The sequence below is a fragment of the Eptatretus burgeri genome, chromosome 17 (genome assembly GCF_056783735.1).
Source record: "Eptatretus burgeri isolate ZD-2024b chromosome 17, Ebu_testis_v1, whole genome shotgun sequence".
In the NCBI taxonomy this organism is placed as follows: domain Eukaryota; kingdom Metazoa; phylum Chordata; class Myxini; order Myxiniformes; family Myxinidae; genus Eptatretus; species Eptatretus burgeri.
The window spans coordinates 28,794,257-28,816,554 of record NC_140977.1 but is presented as its reverse complement, the minus strand read 5'-3'; the positions used below and the strand labels follow the sequence as shown (position 1 = coordinate 28,816,554).

Sequence of the window (22,298 nt, the reverse complement as noted above, 5' to 3'; positions counted from 1 at the left end):
AATGAAATCAGAGATATAATCAGACCGAGCTTTGAATTTTACACAATGCACTGTCCCGTTGTCCTGCGAGACAAAAGCGAAGGGACTATCTGAACGTATATTAATGGAATAACTCTCTCGGAACTGCTGTATGATGGTTGCTATTGCTTTGGAGGGATGCAGTTCCCAGGACCGCAACAATATATATATATATATATATATATATATATATATATATATATATATATATATATATATATATATATATATAAATTGTTACGGATCTGGAAACCATTTGCATTCAACATGCAGATGTCCCAAAAGTCAGTTATGTCGTTAAGTATGTGTGGAGTCAGATCCCCTTCCTTTTGTCTAGTGGGAGAATCAAAGGCGTGCGTTGCGATTTCTTTTAGTGAGGTTATTACATCTAATAAACCATCCCATCTGCATGACCCCTTCGGCCCTTCATGCTCCATCAAATAAAAATTCGTATATAGACATATATATATATATATATATATATATATATATATATATATATATATATATATATGTATTTATGTATATATGTGTATATATATATATATATATATATATATATATATATATATATATGTATATATATATATGTATATATATGTATATATATATATATTTATGTATATATGTATATATATATATATATATATATATATGTATATATGTATATATATATATATATATATATATATATATATATGTATATATATATATATATATATATATATATATATATATATATATATATATATATATATATATATTCATCTTGTATGTATGTATGCATGTATGTACGCTCCTGAAATACAGCAAAAATTTTAGGGCGAACTTACCATTCGCCTGCGGTGTGCAGTAAAAGTTTCGTTCAAATCGGGAAAGGAAAAAAATGATTAAAAAATCAATTCTCGATTCTGTCAAGTTCTCGTCAGGAGAATTTGATCAAAGCAAATAACCTCAGCGGTATAACAATAACCTCAAATAACAAGATGGCTGGAGCTATCTTTTTTTTTTTTCTTGAAATGACTTATTTTAAAAGTCTCAAACATTTAGTATAGCCAAAGAACGATACATTTTTAAGCATAAAATAAACGTTAAACCGGGCGTCTCATTTGCCAGCATAAGTTGATCACCGTTGCAAAAAGTAGGTGAGTTATCGCCGGCACTCTGAATGAATTGAAAATTTATACCCTGACCTGCCACTGGAAAGGTTAAATAAACTAGGTCAGTGAATTAATCAAGTTATTGTGCAAATGTAAACTTTAATAACTCTTAATGTACTGTACACACAAGATAGAAGGAAACTGTAAATGGCATGTGAAAGAATAATTCCCTCCACCACCAAAGGTGTACAGAGGTTATGTTTTCACCCATGTCTGTCTGTCTGTTTTTTGTTCGTTGTCTCTGAGCAGGATATCTCAAAAAGCTATGGACAGGTTCAGACAAAATTTGTGGTCAGGTTAGATGTGTGACAAGGACAAATTGGTAAGCTTTTGGTGAAGATTTGGCTCTGGATCCGATAATTTTGAAGTGATTCTTTACCATTGAGAGAAACAGCCGAAAACAAAATCTTAAAACATTGTAGACGGGGTTTTTTTTTTTGCATACCTTGTCGAGGCTCATATGAGAGCGAACACACAACGCACAGCAAGGGGGGTATGAGACAAGATGGGTGTAAGTGGGAATGACAAAACGGTTGGGAACAGAGACATGAGGAGATCTGTGGAAGGGAGAGGGATGGGGCGGGGAACATGTGGTATACAATATGGACATTACAGGGACTTTCAGGAAGGAAAGCAGGGAATTTGAAGGAGGTGGGCTTGGGTGGATTATCGGGGGTAGAAAAGATCGAGGATTTGGATGGGGGATGATAAGAGGTGGTGAGGAACAACTGTTTTGAAGGCCTGGAGGGAAGAATGGGATTGATCAGAGTGAGGGAGTTTATTCCAAAGGCGGGGAAAAAGAGGAATGAAAGAGTGAAGGTGAGCAGTGATTCGTGACTTTGGTAGTTTTGCCAGAAGGGGGTTGTTGGCGAACCTTGAGCGCCCTGCGGAAATATGGTGAGGACAAATCGCAGACAGAGCATGGGGGGGGCGAGAGCGGAGAGGAGACTGTAGAAGACAGAAAGACCACTGGACCTGCCTGCGATGAGAGAGTGAGAGGCCTAAAGACTCAGCCTCATTGCGGGAGATGCCAATGATCCGAAAAGCCTTTGTTTCCACAGCGTGAAGCCGAGGAAGGTGTGAGGCAGGAGCTTGAAGGAAAGGACTTCTTCCAGAGGATTGTTGAGAAAGTAGATGGGGTGGTGGGGGGTTCCCAATGGAGAGACATAGTGAAAGTGTGAGATTTGTCCAAATTGAAAGACGTGTTACACGTGTTGGACCAGTTTGTGATTTTACCTAGACCTACAGTGAGTGAATGAGCTGCTGCTTGCTGGTCTGAGGGATGACAGATGGTACGGCAGAGGGTGGAGTCATCAGCAAAGAGATATAGAGGATTTTCCAGAGAGTCCGAGAGATCATTGATGAAAACCAGAAAAAGAACAGGGCCCAGAACGCTGCCTTGAGGAACTCCAGCCTGGACAGAAAGAGGGGATGAAAGAACTCCATTTAGGGCCACACGTTGACTGTGACAGGAGAGGAAGTCTGCGAGCCATGAGTGGAGATGGCCTTGAATACCATGGGAAGAGAGTTTGGTGAGCAGGGCAGGGTGCCAGACTGGGTTAAAAGCACACGATATGTCCAGGGATACGGCTCTGATTTAATGTCCGGCATTGAGTACCCCCAACCATTGTTTGGAGAGCAGAAACAGCATATCCAGGGTAGAGTGACCTGGTCTGAAACCAAATTGATGATCGGAAATCAAGCCATTGGAGAAGAGGAAGGATTTCATGTCTGAAGCGATGATGGATTCCATAACCTTCCTGATGATTGGGAAAAGGCTGATTGGTCTGTAGTTGCAGGCATCTGTTTTTGCACCTTTTTAATGTCGGGCAGTAATTTTTGCTGATTTCCAAGCAGAGGGCAGATGACCTTGAGCAAATGAGAGGGTGAATAGAACAGAGAGTGGGTAAGTAAGAGCAGCAGAGCATTTTTTTTAGGACATGTGGGCTGAATGTCATCTGAACTGGTTGCAGAATCTGAGTCGAGGTTTGACAGCAAGCTCTCCTTTTCTTCTGACAAAGTGAACACAGAGTCCAGGGACAGTTGGGTGCGACTGGGTAAGGTGGGTACAGAAAGCGATGGGTTTTGGATGCAATATTTAGCTGCAAACACCGAGTTTAGACATTCAGCCTTTTCACGTGCAGTATCAGCAGTGCAGCTAATTGAGGTAAGGGAGGGGATGGAGGGGGAACATACACCAGCAACAGATTTGGTTAGATGCCACCAGGATTTTGAGGAGGGAGAGAGGTTTGAAAGTTCAGATTTGAGCTTCGAAAGATGTTGTTTTGTGGCTCTCCTGAGGGTAGTTACACACTTGTTCTGAGCTTTATGAGAGGAACTGAGATTACCCTCAGTTGGGTTTGCTTTCCATGAGGCAAAGGCAAGTTGTTTCAGGACAACTGCCTCACCACAAGCTTCAGTGAACCAAGGGTGGAAGGGGAGGACAACTGAAGACGAGAGGGGATAAAGCTGTGCATGAGGGAGAGCAAGTTTCTTTGAAAGAATTCCCAGGATGAGTTGATGTTGGAGAAAGTAGGGATGGGAGACCAGTCTATAAGTTTGAGGGCTGCTTGGAGACCCTGCCAGTCGGCTTGAGTGAAATGCCGGACTCGACGGCGCTGAGGTGGTTCTCCGATAACAACCAGAGAGATGTTCACTTTGACAAGCACGTGGTCAGAAGAACCGATTGGAGCGGAGAAGAACAGCAGATATTTTCACGGACATTTGTCAAAATCAGATCCAGAAGAAATAGAGGACCATTGGTTTAGATCCGGGTCGGGAAATTGACCAATTGAGTCAGTAACAATGAGTCGCAGAAAGCTTTTGCTGAAGTGCCATGACAGGTGAGAGGTACCCACGCCCAGCCAACTGGCATGATGACAATTGAAGTCACCACTTATGAGGAAGAGAGAGTTTGCATGAGAAGATAGAAGTTGGTCCATGTTTTCAGATCGTGAGGTGTAAATGCAGTCATCACTGTTTGGTACAGTACACATATAAACATGAAGTGAGAGTGGAGGGGAAACCGTAGCCAGAGGTATTCCTGGGGGTGTGGGGGAGTGATGACAGTGCATGGAGAGTGAGGAATAGAGTCTTTGATGAAGAGAGCAGCAACTCCACCAGGACGAGGCTCAGCTCTGTCAAACCCGAGGAGGGAGTAACCAGGGAGAGTTACTTGTGAGTCATAGACATCTTGAGGGAGGAAAGTTTCTGTTAGGCAGATTATGTCTGGTGTGTCAGTGGTAACCTGTATGGAAAGATCTGTGAGGTTTGAGCGAAGGCCCCGATAATTGAGGTACACACTGTTAATGAAGGGGGGGAGGAGGCTTTGGGTGCATGGAATAGGAGGGCAGGGGGAGGGTAGGAGAAGGGGGGAGGGGGGAGGTCAGGAGAGTTGTTGAAAGAGTGTGGGGGATTCCAGAATAGCTCGGGGAGGGAGCTGGATGAGGAGGAGAAAATGTCTCTGTGGTGCTGGGGGAAAGGGGGGCAAGAGAGAGGGCAGAAGGCAGTTGAGGATTTGAGGAGGTGGAGTGATGCGATGGAGGTGAGAGGGCAGGGAATGGAGGCAGCTTTGTGGATGTGAGGGGGGGGCAACTTTGAGAAGGGTGAGTGAGTGGAGTGAATGGTGGGAGAAGGGTGAGTGGGGAGAGTTGAGGGAGAAAGGTGAAGGGGGAGTTTTTGAGAAAGGTGAGAGGCTTGGAGGGAGAAAAGTGTGATGGTTGCTTTGAGAGGGAGAGGTGAGATGGGTGAGTTGGCACTGAAGTTGGGAAAAAGAATGCTTGATGGAAAGTGAACATTCATTGCAAACTGGGTCTTTTTAATTTTTATGTCAGAGATGTGGTTCGACATTTCTTGATGGATGCAATGAAGGCAAAGTCACAGAATGGAGAGAAGAAACACTGTAACAGGTGGATTTTTTAGCCAAGGTATGATTGAAAGGTCGAATTGAGAGCAGTCTGTTGAAATAGAAGAAGAGTAGTGCATTATGATACAGTAATGAGTACCACACGTGTAGGAGGAAGCTGAAGCATGATAAGAGATCGTTTTATCATTATTATTATTATTATTATTATTATTGTTTGAGAGAGTTTTCATTAGATTAGGTAAAGGAAAGGGAGAAAAAATCGTGAGGTGAATGTTGAATTTGGATCGGTAAATGCAGGGGGTGGAAACAGATTGCGTAGTTACGGGAGAAGCATGTGGCTATGGGAGGTGTATCGTCAAAAGTGAATTATTTATTAGATCCTCGTGGAGGATCTCAAAGTCTAACTCACGTTGTTCTTCTTGTGGACTTTTTTGTTTCACAACCTACAGTTTTCTTCGAAACTTCCTGAAACGGCGTATATATCTAAAAATTCCCTGCACAGACAGCATCTATCTCCGATTTTGAAAATTCCTCCAAGAAAAAAGTTATGACATCAAAATATCTCCGCTAATGGAAATCGCCTCAAAATTATCTCAAACTTGGCAAGCTTTTTGAATTCTGTTTGAGGGAATCGAACGGGGAATTATCAGAGATGAATTACAGCACATATGATACAGCACTATGACATCATATCAATTTTTATGATGTCATTCCTATTTTTGACATTTTTTGTTTCACAACCCAGAGTTTTCATCGGATCTTCGTGAAACTTGCCATGTATATGCAGAAAGCCCACACGCAGGCAGAAACCATCTCCGATTTTGGAAATTCTTCCTAGAAAAAAAGTTAACGTCATAATATCGCCGCTAATGGAAATCGCCCATACCATTATCTCCGAAACTAGGCAAGCTGTTTGAATTTTGTTTGCGGAAATCAAGCCGGGCATTAGCACAGATAATAATTTATCACAAACCTGATACATCACAATGACGTCATATTCGTTTTTATGACATCATTAAGAGGACGAGGATCTTAGCTCATTCGAGCTTGTTTTAAATAAGGATTGCGTAACATTCGGAAAAGGGAACGTTGAAGTAAAATCGTGGAGGTGTACGGTGAATTTGGAATGGTAAGCGCAGAGTGAAGCTGCTGGGTAGATGAAAAGTATCAGGAAGAGGAGAGTCACGTGGTTACAGGAGGTATATAGATAGAAAGGATACAAGGAAGATTATTATTTTTTAATGTATTTTTGAAGAATAGGTAAGATTCGGGAATAAGGTTGTCGGAAGAAATCGTGAAAGTAATGGCGAGAGTGGGTCATCTCAAGTGGAATGAAGATTGTGTGTCGGCAGAAGGAGGAAGAAGAAGAAGAAGAAGAAAAAGGATTGGGACTCATGGGTAAGCCGGGAGAAAGGTCGGTTTTTGTTTTTTTGAATTCAAGTCAAGAAACAGAGTGTTTCGTTGGGAGGGATGGGGGGAGGCATTGGGAAAATCGGAAAATCGGAATTGAAGGTTATAGGGAGAGAATACAAATAAAAACGATCGTACGCCTAGCGGGGAAGGATGGGTCGGCCTCAAGGAACCCGGAAAGACAAGGTCGATGAAAACTCACAAAATAGCACGATTTTTGAAACAAACCCGAACTTGGAACACACAGTAAACATGTAAGTGAGAAAATAAACAGTTAAAACGGGACAAATAATGACCGGAGACTTAGCTTTGAGAAAGTCAGCAGAGACCCCTGAGAGAAACCTGCCATTGCTGCAAACCCAGAAGCGGAAGTCCAAATGACATAACTTGGTGGATGAGTTGGGTTGGTGACAAAAACAGGCCGATTATATTTTGGTTCAGGTCCGAATACAGAGCCGACCAATCAGTGGGATACAACATGTAAACTGTTCATCCTGGTGGAGGTATGCGCTCTACCGAGTGCTGTTCTAGTTCAAAAAGTTTTGCCAATGTTAATGTTATTGTTAATGTTTTGTTAATGTTTTTTAAATTTCATTTCAGATGCTAAAACTGATTGAAAAGAATGCCAGCAGAAGAGAATGTGAACTGTGTGCTCCGGCTCGCAAAGCAGAAGTGCTATTTACAGGCAGGGTGCACTACATTGGAACTCAATTTAAAATTGGATGAAAAGGTTTAAGGAAACTGGTTCAGTGATTGACAAACCACGATCTAGAATGCCTCCATTCAGCGAGGAGACTTGTTGCCATCATCCAGGAAGCATTTGAGAGGGGTCAATGTAAGTCCTTGCGACATGCATCTGATGAATGAAACATTCCGCATTCAACAATGCACAAAATTCTCCAAGTGTAATTGCATGAAGATGCTTACAAGATTCAGGTGGTTCAAATATTAGAGGAAGTGGACTACCGTGTAAAGTTATATTTCTGTCAACAGTTAAAATCTAAATTCTCCAATTCCCTTGGCTTCTGGTCAAGTTGTCATTTCCTGATGAGGCAACATACCACATCAGTGGAAAAGTCAACCACCACCATTTCTGAACTTGGGGAACAGGCAAACCTCAGGAGGTCTGGAAACATGAAAGTTTCACCAAAGATCAATATCCGGTGCACTCTCAGGACGTCATGCAATATTTGTCCTTTATTTTTTTAAAGAAGCCACAGTCAATGGTGAATGTTACTCTACAATTTGCAGAATTTCTTTGGCCCTGAATTACGACTATTAGATCTTTCAGATAGCACATTCTTCCAGCAAGATGGTGCTCTCTGCCACTATTCTTCAAATGTGCGACATTTATTGAATGTCTTCCTGGACAAGTGATCAATTGCTTGGCCACGTCGTTTGCATGACCTGACCTCATTGAAATACTTTTGATGGGGCTATGTTGAAATGTTTACTCATCAAAACCACATTCTTTGGATTAACTCGCAACTAGGATCACAAATGCAGTTCATGAAATGATTTACCAGAAACCAGAATGTTTTCAACGAGTTGGAAGATCAAATTAAACAATATTGAATTATGGAATTATGAAAGATGATGATGTATTATGTTAAAGCCTCAAAATTTCAACTGTATTGTATAATAACGATGAATTATACGTTTCATCAACCCAGCAGCTTCACTCTGCGTTTACCGTTCCAAATTCACCATACACCTCCACAATTTTACTTCAACCTTCCCTTTTCTGAATGTTAAGCAATCCTTATTTAAAATAAATAAATAATAAATTCACTTTTGACGATACACCTCCCATAGCCAGGTGCTTCTCCTGTAACCACGTGATCTGTTTCCACCTCCAGCATTTACCGATTCAAATTCACCATTCACCTCACGATTTTTTTCTGCAAGATTTCCATTACCTAATCTGATGAAAACTCTCTCAAACAATAATAATAATAACAATAAAAACAAGTCTGAAGACGACGATGGTTCACGAGCGGTATTTGACGATGCAGATTGTTTCAGAAGTCAAGGATGAGACAATGTGATAATTTTTGACCAAGTTATAAAAATGATCAACATTATGTGGTACGAGTGACAGGTTATTAGTTGCAAAATGTCGAAAACCCGGTTTCGTTCAGCAACTTTCAAAATTTGACCTTTGCATAACCTTTAAAGGTCACAAAACAATGTTGTGGATATTAAAATAAGGAAACAGGATACGTGCTATAGGTTATTGGAGTTAGTTTGTCGAAGAATGTCGAAAACCCGGTTCGATTCCCACATCTTTGAAAATTTGACCTTTGTGGCCTTTAAAGGTCAAAGGTCAAGGATTATGACCTTTGGTGCAAAACTTCCTCTGGAACATTCCAGGAACAATATAACGTCATATAGGCTATATGGCATTCCTCAGATTATCCATACTTTGATGAAATCAGCTTAAGAACAAACTTGAAGGGGACGCCACGGACAAACTGGCGGGAATTGGGAAAAACGTAAATGATGAAAGTTGTAGTACTCGAAGAGCACTACTTGCATACCAACTTTCATTCAAAACAGTTGAAAACCCTAGGAGCTCGATGACCAATTTATTGATTTTTTTTTTGACATTTTCTAAGTTCGTGACCTTGTGACCTTGACCTTGGGACGAAAATGAAAAATCGAGCTCCGTGGGGCTATGCAGGTGCCATTGGGCAAACCAAATACCAAACCCCTGCCATATTCGACAAACCCCCTCAGAGAAGATGTAACTTGAAATCGGCTACCCCCTAAAAACACGTTTTTTTGGGCGTGGCTCCACCCAAAATGGGTAGGGCATGACCATTCTCAGGAAAACACAACTACATCATGATATAGACCTCCCACCCAAAATTTATCAGGATTGGATCAAAACCCACGGAGCTATGCTCAGGACGGACAGACAGACAGACAGACAGACACACACATAACGAATATAGTACTCACTTACTAACTCGTGAACCAAAAAGGATCTCTTGTAATGCTTCATCTTCCTCTTTCACACATGTGGTACTCATTACTGTATCATAATTCACCATTCTTCTACTTCAACAGACCGCTCACAACTCGAACTTTCATTCATACCTTGCCTAAAATAATCCAACTGTTACAGCGTTTCTTTTCTCCATTCTCTTAATTCGCCTTCATTGCATCCATCATGAAATGTCTTTCATCGCGTCTCTGACCTAAAAAAATTAAAACCCCAGTTTGGTATGAGTGTTCACTTTCCATCAACCATTCTTTTTTATAACTTCAGTGCTGCCAACTCACCCCTCCCTCTCAAAGCAACCACCACACTCTTTTCCTTCCAACCCTCCCTCTCACCTATCTCAAAAACTCCCCCCTCACCTTTCTCCCTCAACTCTCCCCACTCACCCTTCTCCCACCATTCACCCCCGTCACTCACCATTCTCAAAGTTTCCCCCCTATCACCCACAAAGCTGCCTCCTTCCCCTTCCCTCTCACCTCCATCTCATCATTCCACCTCCTCAAATCCTCAACTGCCTTCTGCCCCCTCTCTTGTCCCCCTCTCCCCCAGCATCACAGAGCCTTTTCTCCTCCTCGTCTGGCCCCCTCCCTTAGCTATTCTGCAATCCCCCACACTCTTTCAACAACTCTCCTTACCTCCGCCCTCCTCCCTTATCCTACCCTCTCCCTCCTCTCCCATTCCCTGCACCCAAAGCCTCCTCCCCTCCCTCTTCATTAACAGTGTGGACCGCAAATAACCAGGGCCTTCGCTCAAACCTTACAGGTCTTTCCATACAGGTTGCCACTGACAAACCAGACATAATCTACCGAACAGAAACTTTCCTCCCTCAAGACGTCTCCGACTCCCAAGTATCTCTACCTGGTTACTCCCTCCTCCGGTATGACAGACCTCAGCCTCGTCCTGGTGGAGAAGTTGCTTTCTTCATCAAAGACTCCATTCCTCACTCTTCATGCACTGCCCTCACTCCCCAACACCCCCAGGAATACCTCTGGCTAAGGCTTCCCCTCCACTCCAACCTCATGTTTATATGTGTACTGTACCATCCACCAAACAGTGATGACTCCATTTACATATCATTATCCGAAAACATGGACAAACTTCTATCTTCTCATCCAAACTCTCTCTTCCTCATACGTGGTGACTTCAATTGTCATCATGCCAATTGGCTGTGTGTGGGTCCCTGTCTCACCTGTCATGGCACCTCAGCAAAAGCTTTCTGTGACTCATTTTGACTGACTCAATTGGTCAATTTCCCAACCCGGATCTCAACCTATGGTACTCTATCTCTTCTGAATCTGATTTTGACAAATTTCGCTGAAAATATCTGCTGTTCTTCCTCCGATCCAATCGGTTCTTCTGACCATGTGCTTGTCAAAGTGGACATTCTCTGGCTATTATGAGAGAGCTACCTCACCGCCGTCGAGTCTGGCATTTCACTCAAGCCGGCTGGCAGGGTCTCCAAGCAGCCATCAAACTTTTAGACTGGTCTTCCATCGCTACTTTCTCAAACATCAACTCGTCCAGGGAATTCTTTCAAAGAAACTTGCTCTCCCTCATGCACAAATTTATCCCCTCTCATCTTCAGTGTCCGACCCTTCCTCCCGCCCTTGGTTCACTGAAGCTTGTAGTGAGGCAGTTGTCCTGAAACAACTTGCCTTGGCATCATGGAAAGCAAACCCAACTGAGGGCAATCTCAATTCCTTCCATAAAGCTCAGAACAAGTGTGTATCTACCCTCAGGAGAGCCAGAAAACAACATCTTTCGAAGCCCAAGTCAGAACTCTCAAACTTCTCTCCCTCCTCCAAATCCTGGTGGATTTCTGTTTCAAATCTGTTTCTGGTGTATGTTCCCACTCCATCCCCTCCCTTACCTCAAATGGCCACACTGCTGATACTGCACATCAAAAGGCTGAATGCCTAAATTCGGTGTTTGCATCGAAATCTTGTGTTCAAAACCCATCGCTTTCTGCACCCACCTTACCAGTCACACCAAACTGTCCCTGGACTCTGTGTCCTTTTCTCCTGACAAGGTGGAGAGCTATCTGTCAAACCTCGACTCAGATTCTGCAACCGGTCCAGACGGCATCAGACCACGTGTCATAAAAACCTGCTCCTCTGCTCTTGCTCACCCTCTCTCTTCTATTCACCCTCTCATTTGCTCAAAGTCATCTGCCATCTGCTTGGAAATCAGGAAACATTACTGCACTGCATACAAAAGGTGCAAAAACAGATCCCTGCAACTTCAAACCAATCAGCCTTCTCCCAATCATCAGCAAGGTTATGGAATCCATAATCGCTTCAGACATTCAATCCTTCCTCTTCTCCAAATGGCCTGATATCCAATCATAAATTTGGTTTCAGACCAGGTCACTCTACCCTGGACATGCTGCTTCTGCTCTCCCAACAATGGACGGAGGTCCTCAATGCCAGAAATAAAATCAGAGCCGTATCCCTCGACATATCGCATGCTTTCGACACGGTTAGGCACCCTGCCGTGCTCACGAAACTCTCTTCCCATGGTATCCAAGGCCATCTCCATTCATGGCTCGCAGACTTCCTCTCCTGTCACAGCCAACTTCTGGCCCTAAATGGAGTTCTTTCATCCCCTCTTCCTGTCCAGGCTGGAGTTCCTCAAGGCAGCGTTCTGGGCCCTGTTCTTTTTCTGGTTTTCATCAATGATCTCTCTGACTCTGCAAAATCCTCTTTATCTCTTTAATGATGAGTCAACCTTCTGCCGTACCATCTGTCATCCCTCAGACCGGCAAGCAGCAGCTTCTTCGCTCACTGCAGATCTGGGTAAAATCACAAACTGGTCCAACACGTGGTACATGTCTTTCAATCCGGAAAAATCTCACACTCTCACGATGTCTCTCCAGAAGGACCGTTTGGCAACCCCCCCCTCCCACCTCATCCACTTTCTCAACAATCCTCTGGAAGGAGTCCTTTCTTTCAAGCTTCTGCGTTTCACTATCTGCCATGATCTTTCCTGAGAAAGCCACATTTTCAACCTGGCCTCCAGAGCCATTCGGCGACTGGGAATCCTCCATCGTGCGAAGTCCTTCCTCGGCAACACCTGAGCTCCTGACCACATACAAAGCTTTAATCCTCAGACTGATGGAGTACTGCTCTCTCCTCTGGGCTGGTGTTCCTGCCTCTCACCTTTCTCGGCTTCACGCTGTGGAAACCAAGGCATTTGGGTAATTGGCATCTCCCGCGATTAGGCTGCGTTTTTGGGCCTCTCACTCTCTCTCACCACAGGCCTGTCGGTGGTCTTTCTGGCTTCTACCGTCTCCTCTACAGGCTCACCCCCCTGCTCTCTCTGTGATATGTCCCCACCACATTTCCGCAGGACGCTCAAGGTCCGCCAACAACCCCCTTCTGGTAAAACTACCAAAATCACGAATCACTGCTCATCTTCACTCTTTCATTCCTCCTTTTTTCCTGCCTTTGGAATAAACTCTCTCACTCTGTTCAATCCCATTCTTCCCTCCAGGCCTTCAAAACAGCTGTTCACCACCACCTCTTATCATCCCCCATCCAAATCCCTGATCTTTACTCCCCACGTTAATTCACCCCAAACCCACCTCCTTCAAATTCCCTGCTTTCCTTCCTGAAAGTCCCTGTAATTTCTATTTCATATTCCCCATGTTCCCCACCCCATCCCTTTGCCTTCCACCGATCTGCTAATGTCTCTGTTCCCCACTGTTTTGTCCTTCCCACTCCTGCCTCTCTTGTCTCATGCCCCCTTGCTGTCCGTTGTGTGTTTGCTCTCATACGAGCCTCGACAAGGTATAAAAAAAAATTATGCTTTCAGATGTTGTTCACAGTTTGCCTGAGCTATCAGATGTGCACACAAATTTATTGCTGTTTAAAGATGCATAGACACATTGTAACACTATATATATATATATATATATATATATATATATATATATATATATATATATATATATATATATATATATATATATATATATGTGTGTGTTTATATATATATATATATATATATATATATATATATATATATATATATATATATATGTGTGTGTGTATATATATATATATATGTGTGTGTTTATATATATATATATATATATATATATATATATATATATATATATATATATATATATACATAAATATATACATATATATATATATATCAATATATATATATATATATATATATATATATATATATATATATATATTTAATATATGCATGTAGCCTGGCGTTGGCGCAGTGGTTAGGGCAGCGGCTTGGGATCCAAGAGGTCCTGAGTTCAAGCCCCGTTGGGCCACTGAATTAATACACCAGGGGTTGACTCAGCCTGTCATCCTTCCGAGGTCGGCGAAATGAGTACCAGTATACTGGGCCGGTATATACCCCGGTTAAAATAGGTGTACCATGTCCCTGTGCCGTAAGAGGCGACCAGGGTTGCGTCAGGAAGGGCATCCGGCGTAAAACATGTGCCAAATCACTATGCGGATCATACGGATAATCCGCTGTGGCGACCCCTAACGGGAGCAGCCGAAAGAAGAAGATGAAGATATTTCATATATGCATGTATATGATTCACACACGCACACGCACACGCACACGCACACGCACACGCACACACACGCACATAGTGCTGGGCCGATATTATTATCGGCAATCAGCACAGACTGATATCTGCAATCTTTCGGTCATACTCTTGGCTCTGGGGGGGGGGGGGGGGCGGGGGGGTGTTTGTGTACATGACTCTTTTAGAGCGTTACCCTAATTTTTTTTGTTCTATATGCCAAGACCTTCAAAAAAAATTGGGTAACACCTCCAGATCAAGTGCGTTTTCTCTGTATGGTCCATCTTGGATTCACAGTTGGCTTCCAGCAAACCATAATTCAACCAAAATGTCCATATTGGGTTTAGATGGAATAAATCATTATTAAGCACCCACAAATTATTAATTTTGATTCACTTCAATTACTTATGCATTGCTTCACACATTTTAGCATGATTTATTCTCTTAAAACTTGGTTCACAGTTGAAAATGACCATATTTTATGTAATTTTAGTCAAAAATAGTCAAAAATAGCTTTCAACTTGAAAGTAGCTCAAAGTTTGATGGTCTCTGAATGACTTAATATTGTAAGTGGAGCAATAAAATTTGGCCAAAAGTTTCATTATTAAGTTCTCTGAGCAATTCAATTTTCATATTCTCACAATGGGGCTATGTGTGATGACCACAAAGCTCATTGTAAACCAAAGTCACCCCTACCCCCAAATGGCCACTTTTGCGGTATTTCATCAAATGATGATATCTGCTTTATGAAATGTCATGGAAAGGTGATTTTTTTTAATACTAAATATAGGTTATTGACCCCAAGGAATTCATTGGTAACATTTTTGTATTTTTTTAGCTGATATAATTAGCATAATCCCAAGATCCAGGACCTTGTCTCCATTTTTGTTTCCCTTTGTGAGGTATACCATCAGTATGGACGTTGTGACTATGTGTTTGACATGTACTCTGAAGAGCCCTCAGTGAAGGACAGTGAGAGAATGAGGCGATGTGATACTCTTTCAATTGAGCACAGTTCTATTAAACCAGGAACACTTCTACCAAAAAAGATGGAAACTTTCTGGCCCTCAAACATCAACAAGCTTCTTTTGAAGAAGTGCATCTGTTGTCATCTTCGAGGAAATGCTCCTGAAACTCGTCAATACCCCACTGTGGTTAGCCAGGTAACCAAAGAAGATGATAATTGGCAGTGTGTCATGGCTCACAAAGGTGAAGAAAATGTGATGGCCCATCTTCAATCATCTTTCAAAGAAGCTGACTTCTGTATACCTATTCATGTATTGGACTCACTAAAGGTAGGACACAAAGTATTTGTCATCTCAAATAACACTGATGTCTTTGTTGCCCTGCTCTACCACATACCAGTCTTCCAGCAGCACAACCTTGAGCAGCTGTGGGTGTGAGCTGGAGTGGGTGACACCACTCGGTATGTGCCTCTTCATACCTTGTTCCAGCGTGTGGGTCATCAGCTCTGTGTAGTACTACCAGCTGTCAATAGCCTGACAGGGTGTGACATCACAAGTAGAATTGGATCAAAGAAGGCAGCTTTGTAGGTAAAGCCAGAAAAGTTTCTCAAACACTTTCTGAGATCACCAACCCTCTCTCCATCATTGATTCACAATGCTGAGCATTACTTGGTGAAGTTGCTGAAAAGTGGAAGTGATGTTACAAATTTAGATGATCTCTGAGCAGAGATGTTCCATTTCAACAAAAGTAGTTTTCTTCATAACCTGCTTCCAACCAGCCAGGGACTTCTACCTCATATCCTTCGTGGATTCTTTAATGCTTACACTACCATGCATACCTTGGACAGCCATACTGATCCTGAAACTGTTGAGTCATTGAAGCCAGAAGATTGTGGCTATGAGTATGAGCAGGGTCAGCTAATACCTGCAATATTGTGGAAAATCCTTCCTGCCCATTGGTCTGTACTTGTGATAAGTGTGCTCGGTCAACTTGCTCTTGCAGGATGGCTGGGGTCAGATGTTGCAGATTCTGTCGGTGCAAAAAAACATCACCCTACTGCAAAAATCCAATTGCTTAATGTGATTCTCGGGAATTCTGCAACTTTATGTGGAGATGACTGTTTGAGCTTTGCATTACATTCTTACAGTTGATTTATGTGTATTATGTAGTGTATGTAGCAATATTAGTTCTAGCAGTATGTAGCATAGGTAGTGTAGTACTTAGAACATGGAGGTAGTGTAGTACTTAGAACATGGAATAAATCTTGAATGTTGGATGAGTGATAATTCAAGAAAATGTATCAACACATTAGAACAATTTTACCTGGACTTTATGAGCTAGTTTGTAGTAATGTACATGTAACTAGTATTAGAATGCAGTGTGTTTACTGTAGTTTTCTAGAAAACTATCCAGGTACATGTATGTATGTAGTAAATTATGTAGTGTGTGTAATAATATTAGTACTAGCGGTATGTAGGATATGTAATGTAGCATTTAGAACAAGTTATCTTGAATGCTGGATGAGTGATAATTCAAGAAAATATATCAACAACAAGTCAGGAACATATTGAGCTATTTGGCAGCAATGTGTATGTAACTAATAGTATTGATGTATGTGCATCACAGTATTAATGGTTGTGCATAAACCAGAACTTATTTCAATGTGTAAACATTAAAATTCATAAATTAATATTGCTTTTGACTTGTTTTAATAGATAGGCTCGAGGGAGTGGGAAGGATATTAAGTTAGAGTTTCATCTTGAATATTGTTCTGCATTCCAAATTTTCAATATTTTGAAAGCAATTTTGGAATTATTAAGTAGATCAACTCCAAAAATGTAACCAATGAATTTATTGTGGCCAAAAACCTATATACATGTAGTATCAAAAATAAACTTCCCATGCCATTTAGTTGAGTAGATATCATCATTTGATGAAATACCGTAAAAGTGGCCATTTGGGGGTGGGGGTGACTTTGGTTTACAATGAGCTTTTTTCAATATTGTGGCAGCAATTTTGGAATTATGCTCAGTAGATCAACTACAAAAACTACGAAAATTTTTATCAATGAATTCCTTGGGGTCAATAACCTATATTTAGTACAAAAACTCAACTTCCCATGCCATTTAGTTGAGGAGATATCATCATTTGATGAAATGCCGTAAAAGTGGCCATTTGAGGGTATGGGTGACTTTGGTTTACAATGATCTCTGTGGTCATCACACATAGCCCCATTGTGATAATATGAAAATTGAATTGCTCAGAGAACTTAATAATGAAACTTTTGGCCAAATTTTATAGCTCTACTTACAATATTAATTCATTCAGAGACCATCAAACTTTGAGCTACTTTCAAGTTGAAAGCTATTTTTGACTAAAATTATGTAAAATATGGTCATTTTCTTCTGTGAACCAAGTTTTAAGAGAATAAATCATGCTAAAATGTGATAAGCAATTCATAAGTAATTGAAGTAAATCAAAATTAATAATTTATGGGAGTTTACTAATGATTTATTCCATCTAAACCCAATATGGGCATTTTGGTTCAATTTTGGTTTGCTGGTAGCCAACTGCAAATCCAAGATGGACCCTACAGAGAAAACGTACTTGATCTGGAGGTGTTACCCAAACTTTTTTGAAGGTCTTGGCATATAGAACAAAAAAAAATAGTGTGACGCTCTAAAAGTCATGTACACAAACACCTCCCCCACCCCACCCCCACCCAGAGCCTATACTATAAACTGTATCGGCCGATTTGAGTCAGTGTTATTAACGATTACAGCACAGTACTGGCAACAACTCAAAAACTTTGAGTAGCTTTCACCCTTGTTTTGGGCGAATTTCAACAAAGAAAGCATCTATATTCGTTTACCTCACCATTGTTTGTATAAAGTATCAATATTCGTTAACATCACGAGTGTTTGTATGAAGTGTTAATATTTGTTTACATCACGAGTGTTTGTATGAAGTGTTAATATTTCTTTACATCACGAATGTTTGCATGAAGTGTTAATATTTGTTTACATCATGTGTGTTTGTATGAAGTGTCGATATGCATTTACATCATGTGTGTTTGTATAAAGTGTCGATATGCGTTTACATCACGAGTGTTTGTATGAAGTGTCGATATGCATTTACATCATGTGTGTTTGTATAAAGTGTCGATATGCGTTTACATCACGAGTGTTTGTATGAAGTGTCGATATGCATTTACATCATGTGTGTTTGTATAAAGTGTCGATATGCGTTTACATCACGAGTGTTTGTATGAAGTGTCGATATGCGTTTACATCACGAGTGTTTGTATAAAGTGTCGATATGCATTTACATCATGTGTGTTTGTATAAAGTGTCGATATGCGTTTACATCACGAGTGTTTGTATGAAGTGTTAATATTTGTTTACATCACGAGTGTTTGTATGAAGTGTTAATATTTGTTTACATCACGAGTGTTTGTATGAAGTGTTAATATTTGTTTACATCACGAGTGTTTGTATAAAGTGTTTATATTTGTTTACATCACGCGTGTTTGTATAAAGTGTCGATATGCGTTAACATCACGAGTGTTTGTATGAAGTGTTAATATTTGTTTACATCACGAGTGTTTGTATGAAGTGTTAATATTTGTTTACATCACGAGTGTTTGTATGAAGTGTTAATATTTGTTTACATCACGAGTGTTTGTATAAAGTGTTTATATTTGTTTACATCACGCGTGTTTGTATAAAGTGTCGATATGCGTTAACATCACGAGTGTTTGTATGAAGTGTTAATATTTGTTTACATCACGAGTGTTTGTATGAAGTGTTAATATTTGTTTACATCATGAGTATTTGTATAAAGTGTTTATATTTGTTTACATCACGCGTGTTTGTATAAAGTGTCTATATGCGTTAACATCACGAGTGTTTGTATGAAGTGTTAATATTTGTTTACATCACAAGTGTTTGTTTAAAGTGTTAATATTTGTTTACATCATGAGTGTTTGTATAAAGTGTCGATATGCGTTTACATCACGTGTGTTTGTATGAAATGTTAATATTTGTTTCCATCATGAGTGTTTGTATGAAGTGTTAATATTTGTTTACCTCATGAGTGTTTGCAAAGAGTGTCTGTATTGGTTTACCTCACCAGTGTTTGTTATATTGTATTTTGTTATATTAATGGAGTAGTAATAATTTGTGATTGGAATGATGCCCCTGGCATGCTCGTTGGCACCACGTTTGGGGTGGGGGAGGAACGGGCCCCCCTTTGCACTATCTCAGCATGGGGGAAGGGGAAATTGCTGATGCCTTGGGGGAGGGGAGTGGCTGGCTGGCTTGGGTCCCGTGACGAGACGAGCAATCCCCCACACCGGAACCTCCTCGCCGACCGCCGTCCTCCTTGCCTCGGACCCGAGCTCCCTTGCCCTGACCCGCTGCCTGCAGCTCCACTGCGCGCACTCCACTTCTTCCAGCTCAACTCTCAACTCTCAACTCCGCTCCCCAACGCTCAACGCTCCACGCTCCACGCTCCACGCTCCTCGCTCCACGCTTAACGCACGCTCAACCCTCGAGTCGCCTTCCGCTCGCATCTTTATAGCTCTCAGGTGGCATCGATATGCAAGTTCCCGGATCAGAACGCCATTTGAGGCGGGGCCACACCGCCCCCCCGTTCAGCCATTGGTCGGGCAAAAATGGGCGTGAACCTCCCCTGATCCTAAAATTTGCATAGATGGAATTCACCTACACGCGCCTGGAGGTGGGGCCAAGCTGCCTCGCGCTTGCCCATTGGACGGAGAAGAAGTGGGCGTGAAGCATTCCTGATCCACGGATCGACGCGTTCGGCCTCCACTGCCGAACGGCTCCGGAAACGCGACGTTTGGTGTTGACTGGTGGTGTTTGGGAATGGCCGTAGAAGCGATGATGTGGGATGAAGTTGTGAAGGTAAAGGTGAAGGTGGTGGTGTTTGCGAATGGTTGTAGAAGCGATGATGTGGTAGCGTAGGTGGTGGAGGTGGCGTCGTTGTAGTGTGGTTGGCGCTGTGGTGGGGATGGCGTGGTTGTTGAGATGCTGTTTGTTTGAAATAAAAGATAGAACAGAAAAATGGCTAACTCAAAGCGTCGCAGCCCGGATGGATCACATAAATTCCCTCTATACAACGGGTGTGGGCTAACTACACATGGACCTATCGAGATATCTCACCTGAGGACTCTTTATGGTATATTGCGAATTTCCACAACCGTAACAATATATATATATATATATATATATATATATATATATATATATATATATATATATATATCTTCTTCTTCTTCCTTCGGCTGCTCCCGTTAGGGGTCGCCACAGCGGATCATCCGTATGATCCGCATAGTGATTTGGCACATGTTTTACGCCGGATGCCCTTCCTGACGCAACCCTGGTCGTCTCTTACGACACAGGGATATGGTACACCTATTTTAACCGGGGTATACACCGGCCCAGTATACTGGTACTCATTTCGCCGACCTCGGAAGGATGACAGGCTGAGTCAACCCCATGGTGTATTAATTCAGTGGCCCAACGGGGCTTGAACTCGGGACCTTTTGGATCCCAAGCCGCTGCCCTAACCACTGCGCCAACACCAGGCTCATATATATATATATATATATATATATATATATATATATATATATATATATATATATATATATATATATATATATATATATATATATATATATATATATATATATATATATATATATATATATATATATATATATATATATATATATATATATATATATATATATATATATATATATATATATATATATATATATATATATATATATATATACACTGATGATAAATTACTATTTATTATTATAGGTGATATATTTTCAGAAATATCATTCACAGTGTGCAATTTACACTCAAATGAGTACATCTCATGCAGAGGTAGAAGATGATGACGAAGAAGAAGCCGTTGAGGAGAAGGCAGAGGGAGAACATGAAGAGGATGAAGAAAAGAATGAAAATGCAGGAGAGAATGAGGAAAATGAAGAAGTACCTGAAGATTGCATTCCCGATGAAGAGGGAGAAGAACAAGGTGATTCACCACATCAGTGCCCTCTTCTTATTCCGACATATTGGTATCATCATTAGATTATTAAATACAATGGCAGGCAAGTGAATGCGAAAAACAGATTGCACCGAATTAAAGGAAAAACATCTTGCTGGCATACTAAAAGTGTTTTTTTAAACCAAAATCTGGGAACAAATCGTTGAGTAAACAAGAATCTTAGTTTGGATGACGTGTAGGCCTGGCTTTTGGATGAGATGCAAATCTGGGTGTTCCATCTGACATGAGTTGGTGAACGTTAACGAAGAACAGGCGAGAGCTGCCTCTGAGAACCCCGAACAAGCAACAAATTTCTACCCCAGTATTATATCAGTCCTGGCCAGCCCGTTTGTGAAAGACTTGAGCCAGGAGACTACACGCTCAATGAGACGACCCCATAGGAACGTTCCCCAGCTCAATGAGGAGAGACATGGTGCTTTGCATCATGTCCTTCCAAAGGAATGCTAACTAGTACTACTACTATTACTACTACTCCAATGGCCACAATTATTCGTACCTGAAATTGGCTGTGGAACGTTGTAGTCAAAGTCTTTCACGAACAGGCTGGTCAGGACTGACATTCGACAGATGGTGATTTTGAGAGGAATTTGGAGTTTGTTCAGAGTGCCGGCAATGACTCGCCGACTTCACGAAACAACTGTGGGATCCTTAACATCCACCGGCGTTAGCAGACTGCTCTTACCGGCATAATGTACATTGATGGATGGCACATAGAGCGATTCCTAGCCCAGCATACAAAACACCAGGGTCACCTGAAGGTCTATAGGTGGGTTGAGATCCTGCCAGGTGGCCATTCCTGATGTTTACAACCCTTTCTATGACATTTCGTAGTCTTGAAATTCCGAAAGCTGGCTGCTCATCAAGAGGTCTTGAACCCCACCATTAGGCAGTGAATATACTGCATTGCATTACCTTCCATTTCAATGTACAGTACTGTATATGTTTTAAATATAACAACAGAAAATTAATACCAGCAGTTGGAATCCACTCTGTCAAACAAATACAAAGATGGAAGATCAAAGCTCAGGTGCCATCAAACTTGAAGGATCATCTCATTTCATTCTTATAAATCCAAATGATCTGATTGTGTGCTTAATCATCTTCCCCAGCCCTTTCTTACACGAGACATTTCCTCTATTGTTGTTGCCAACAGTTGTTTCATTGAATTTGCTTGTTTCCCCCCACCCACCCCACCCCCTA

The 22,298-nt window shown here is 41.4% G+C and overlaps 2 protein-coding genes across 2 annotated transcripts in view; one reads left to right on the top strand and one right to left on the bottom strand.

Annotated features, from left to right (window-relative positions):
* Positions 1-22,298, top strand: part of LOC147009635 (troponin T, slow skeletal muscle-like) — a 49,291-nt gene that overhangs the window by 16,039 nt on the left and 10,954 nt on the right. The window contains exon 4 of the mRNA XM_085862464.1: positions 20,913-21,032. Within this exon, the coding sequence (XP_085718590.1) occupies positions 20,913-21,032 (120 nt within the window). The remainder of the gene's footprint in view (positions 1-20,912; positions 21,033-22,298) is intronic.
* LOC147009636 (interferon-induced transmembrane protein 1-like) overlaps positions 1-22,298 on the bottom strand; it is a 125,070-nt gene that overhangs the window by 97,386 nt on the left and 5,386 nt on the right. The gene's annotated exons all lie outside the window — the stretch shown is intronic.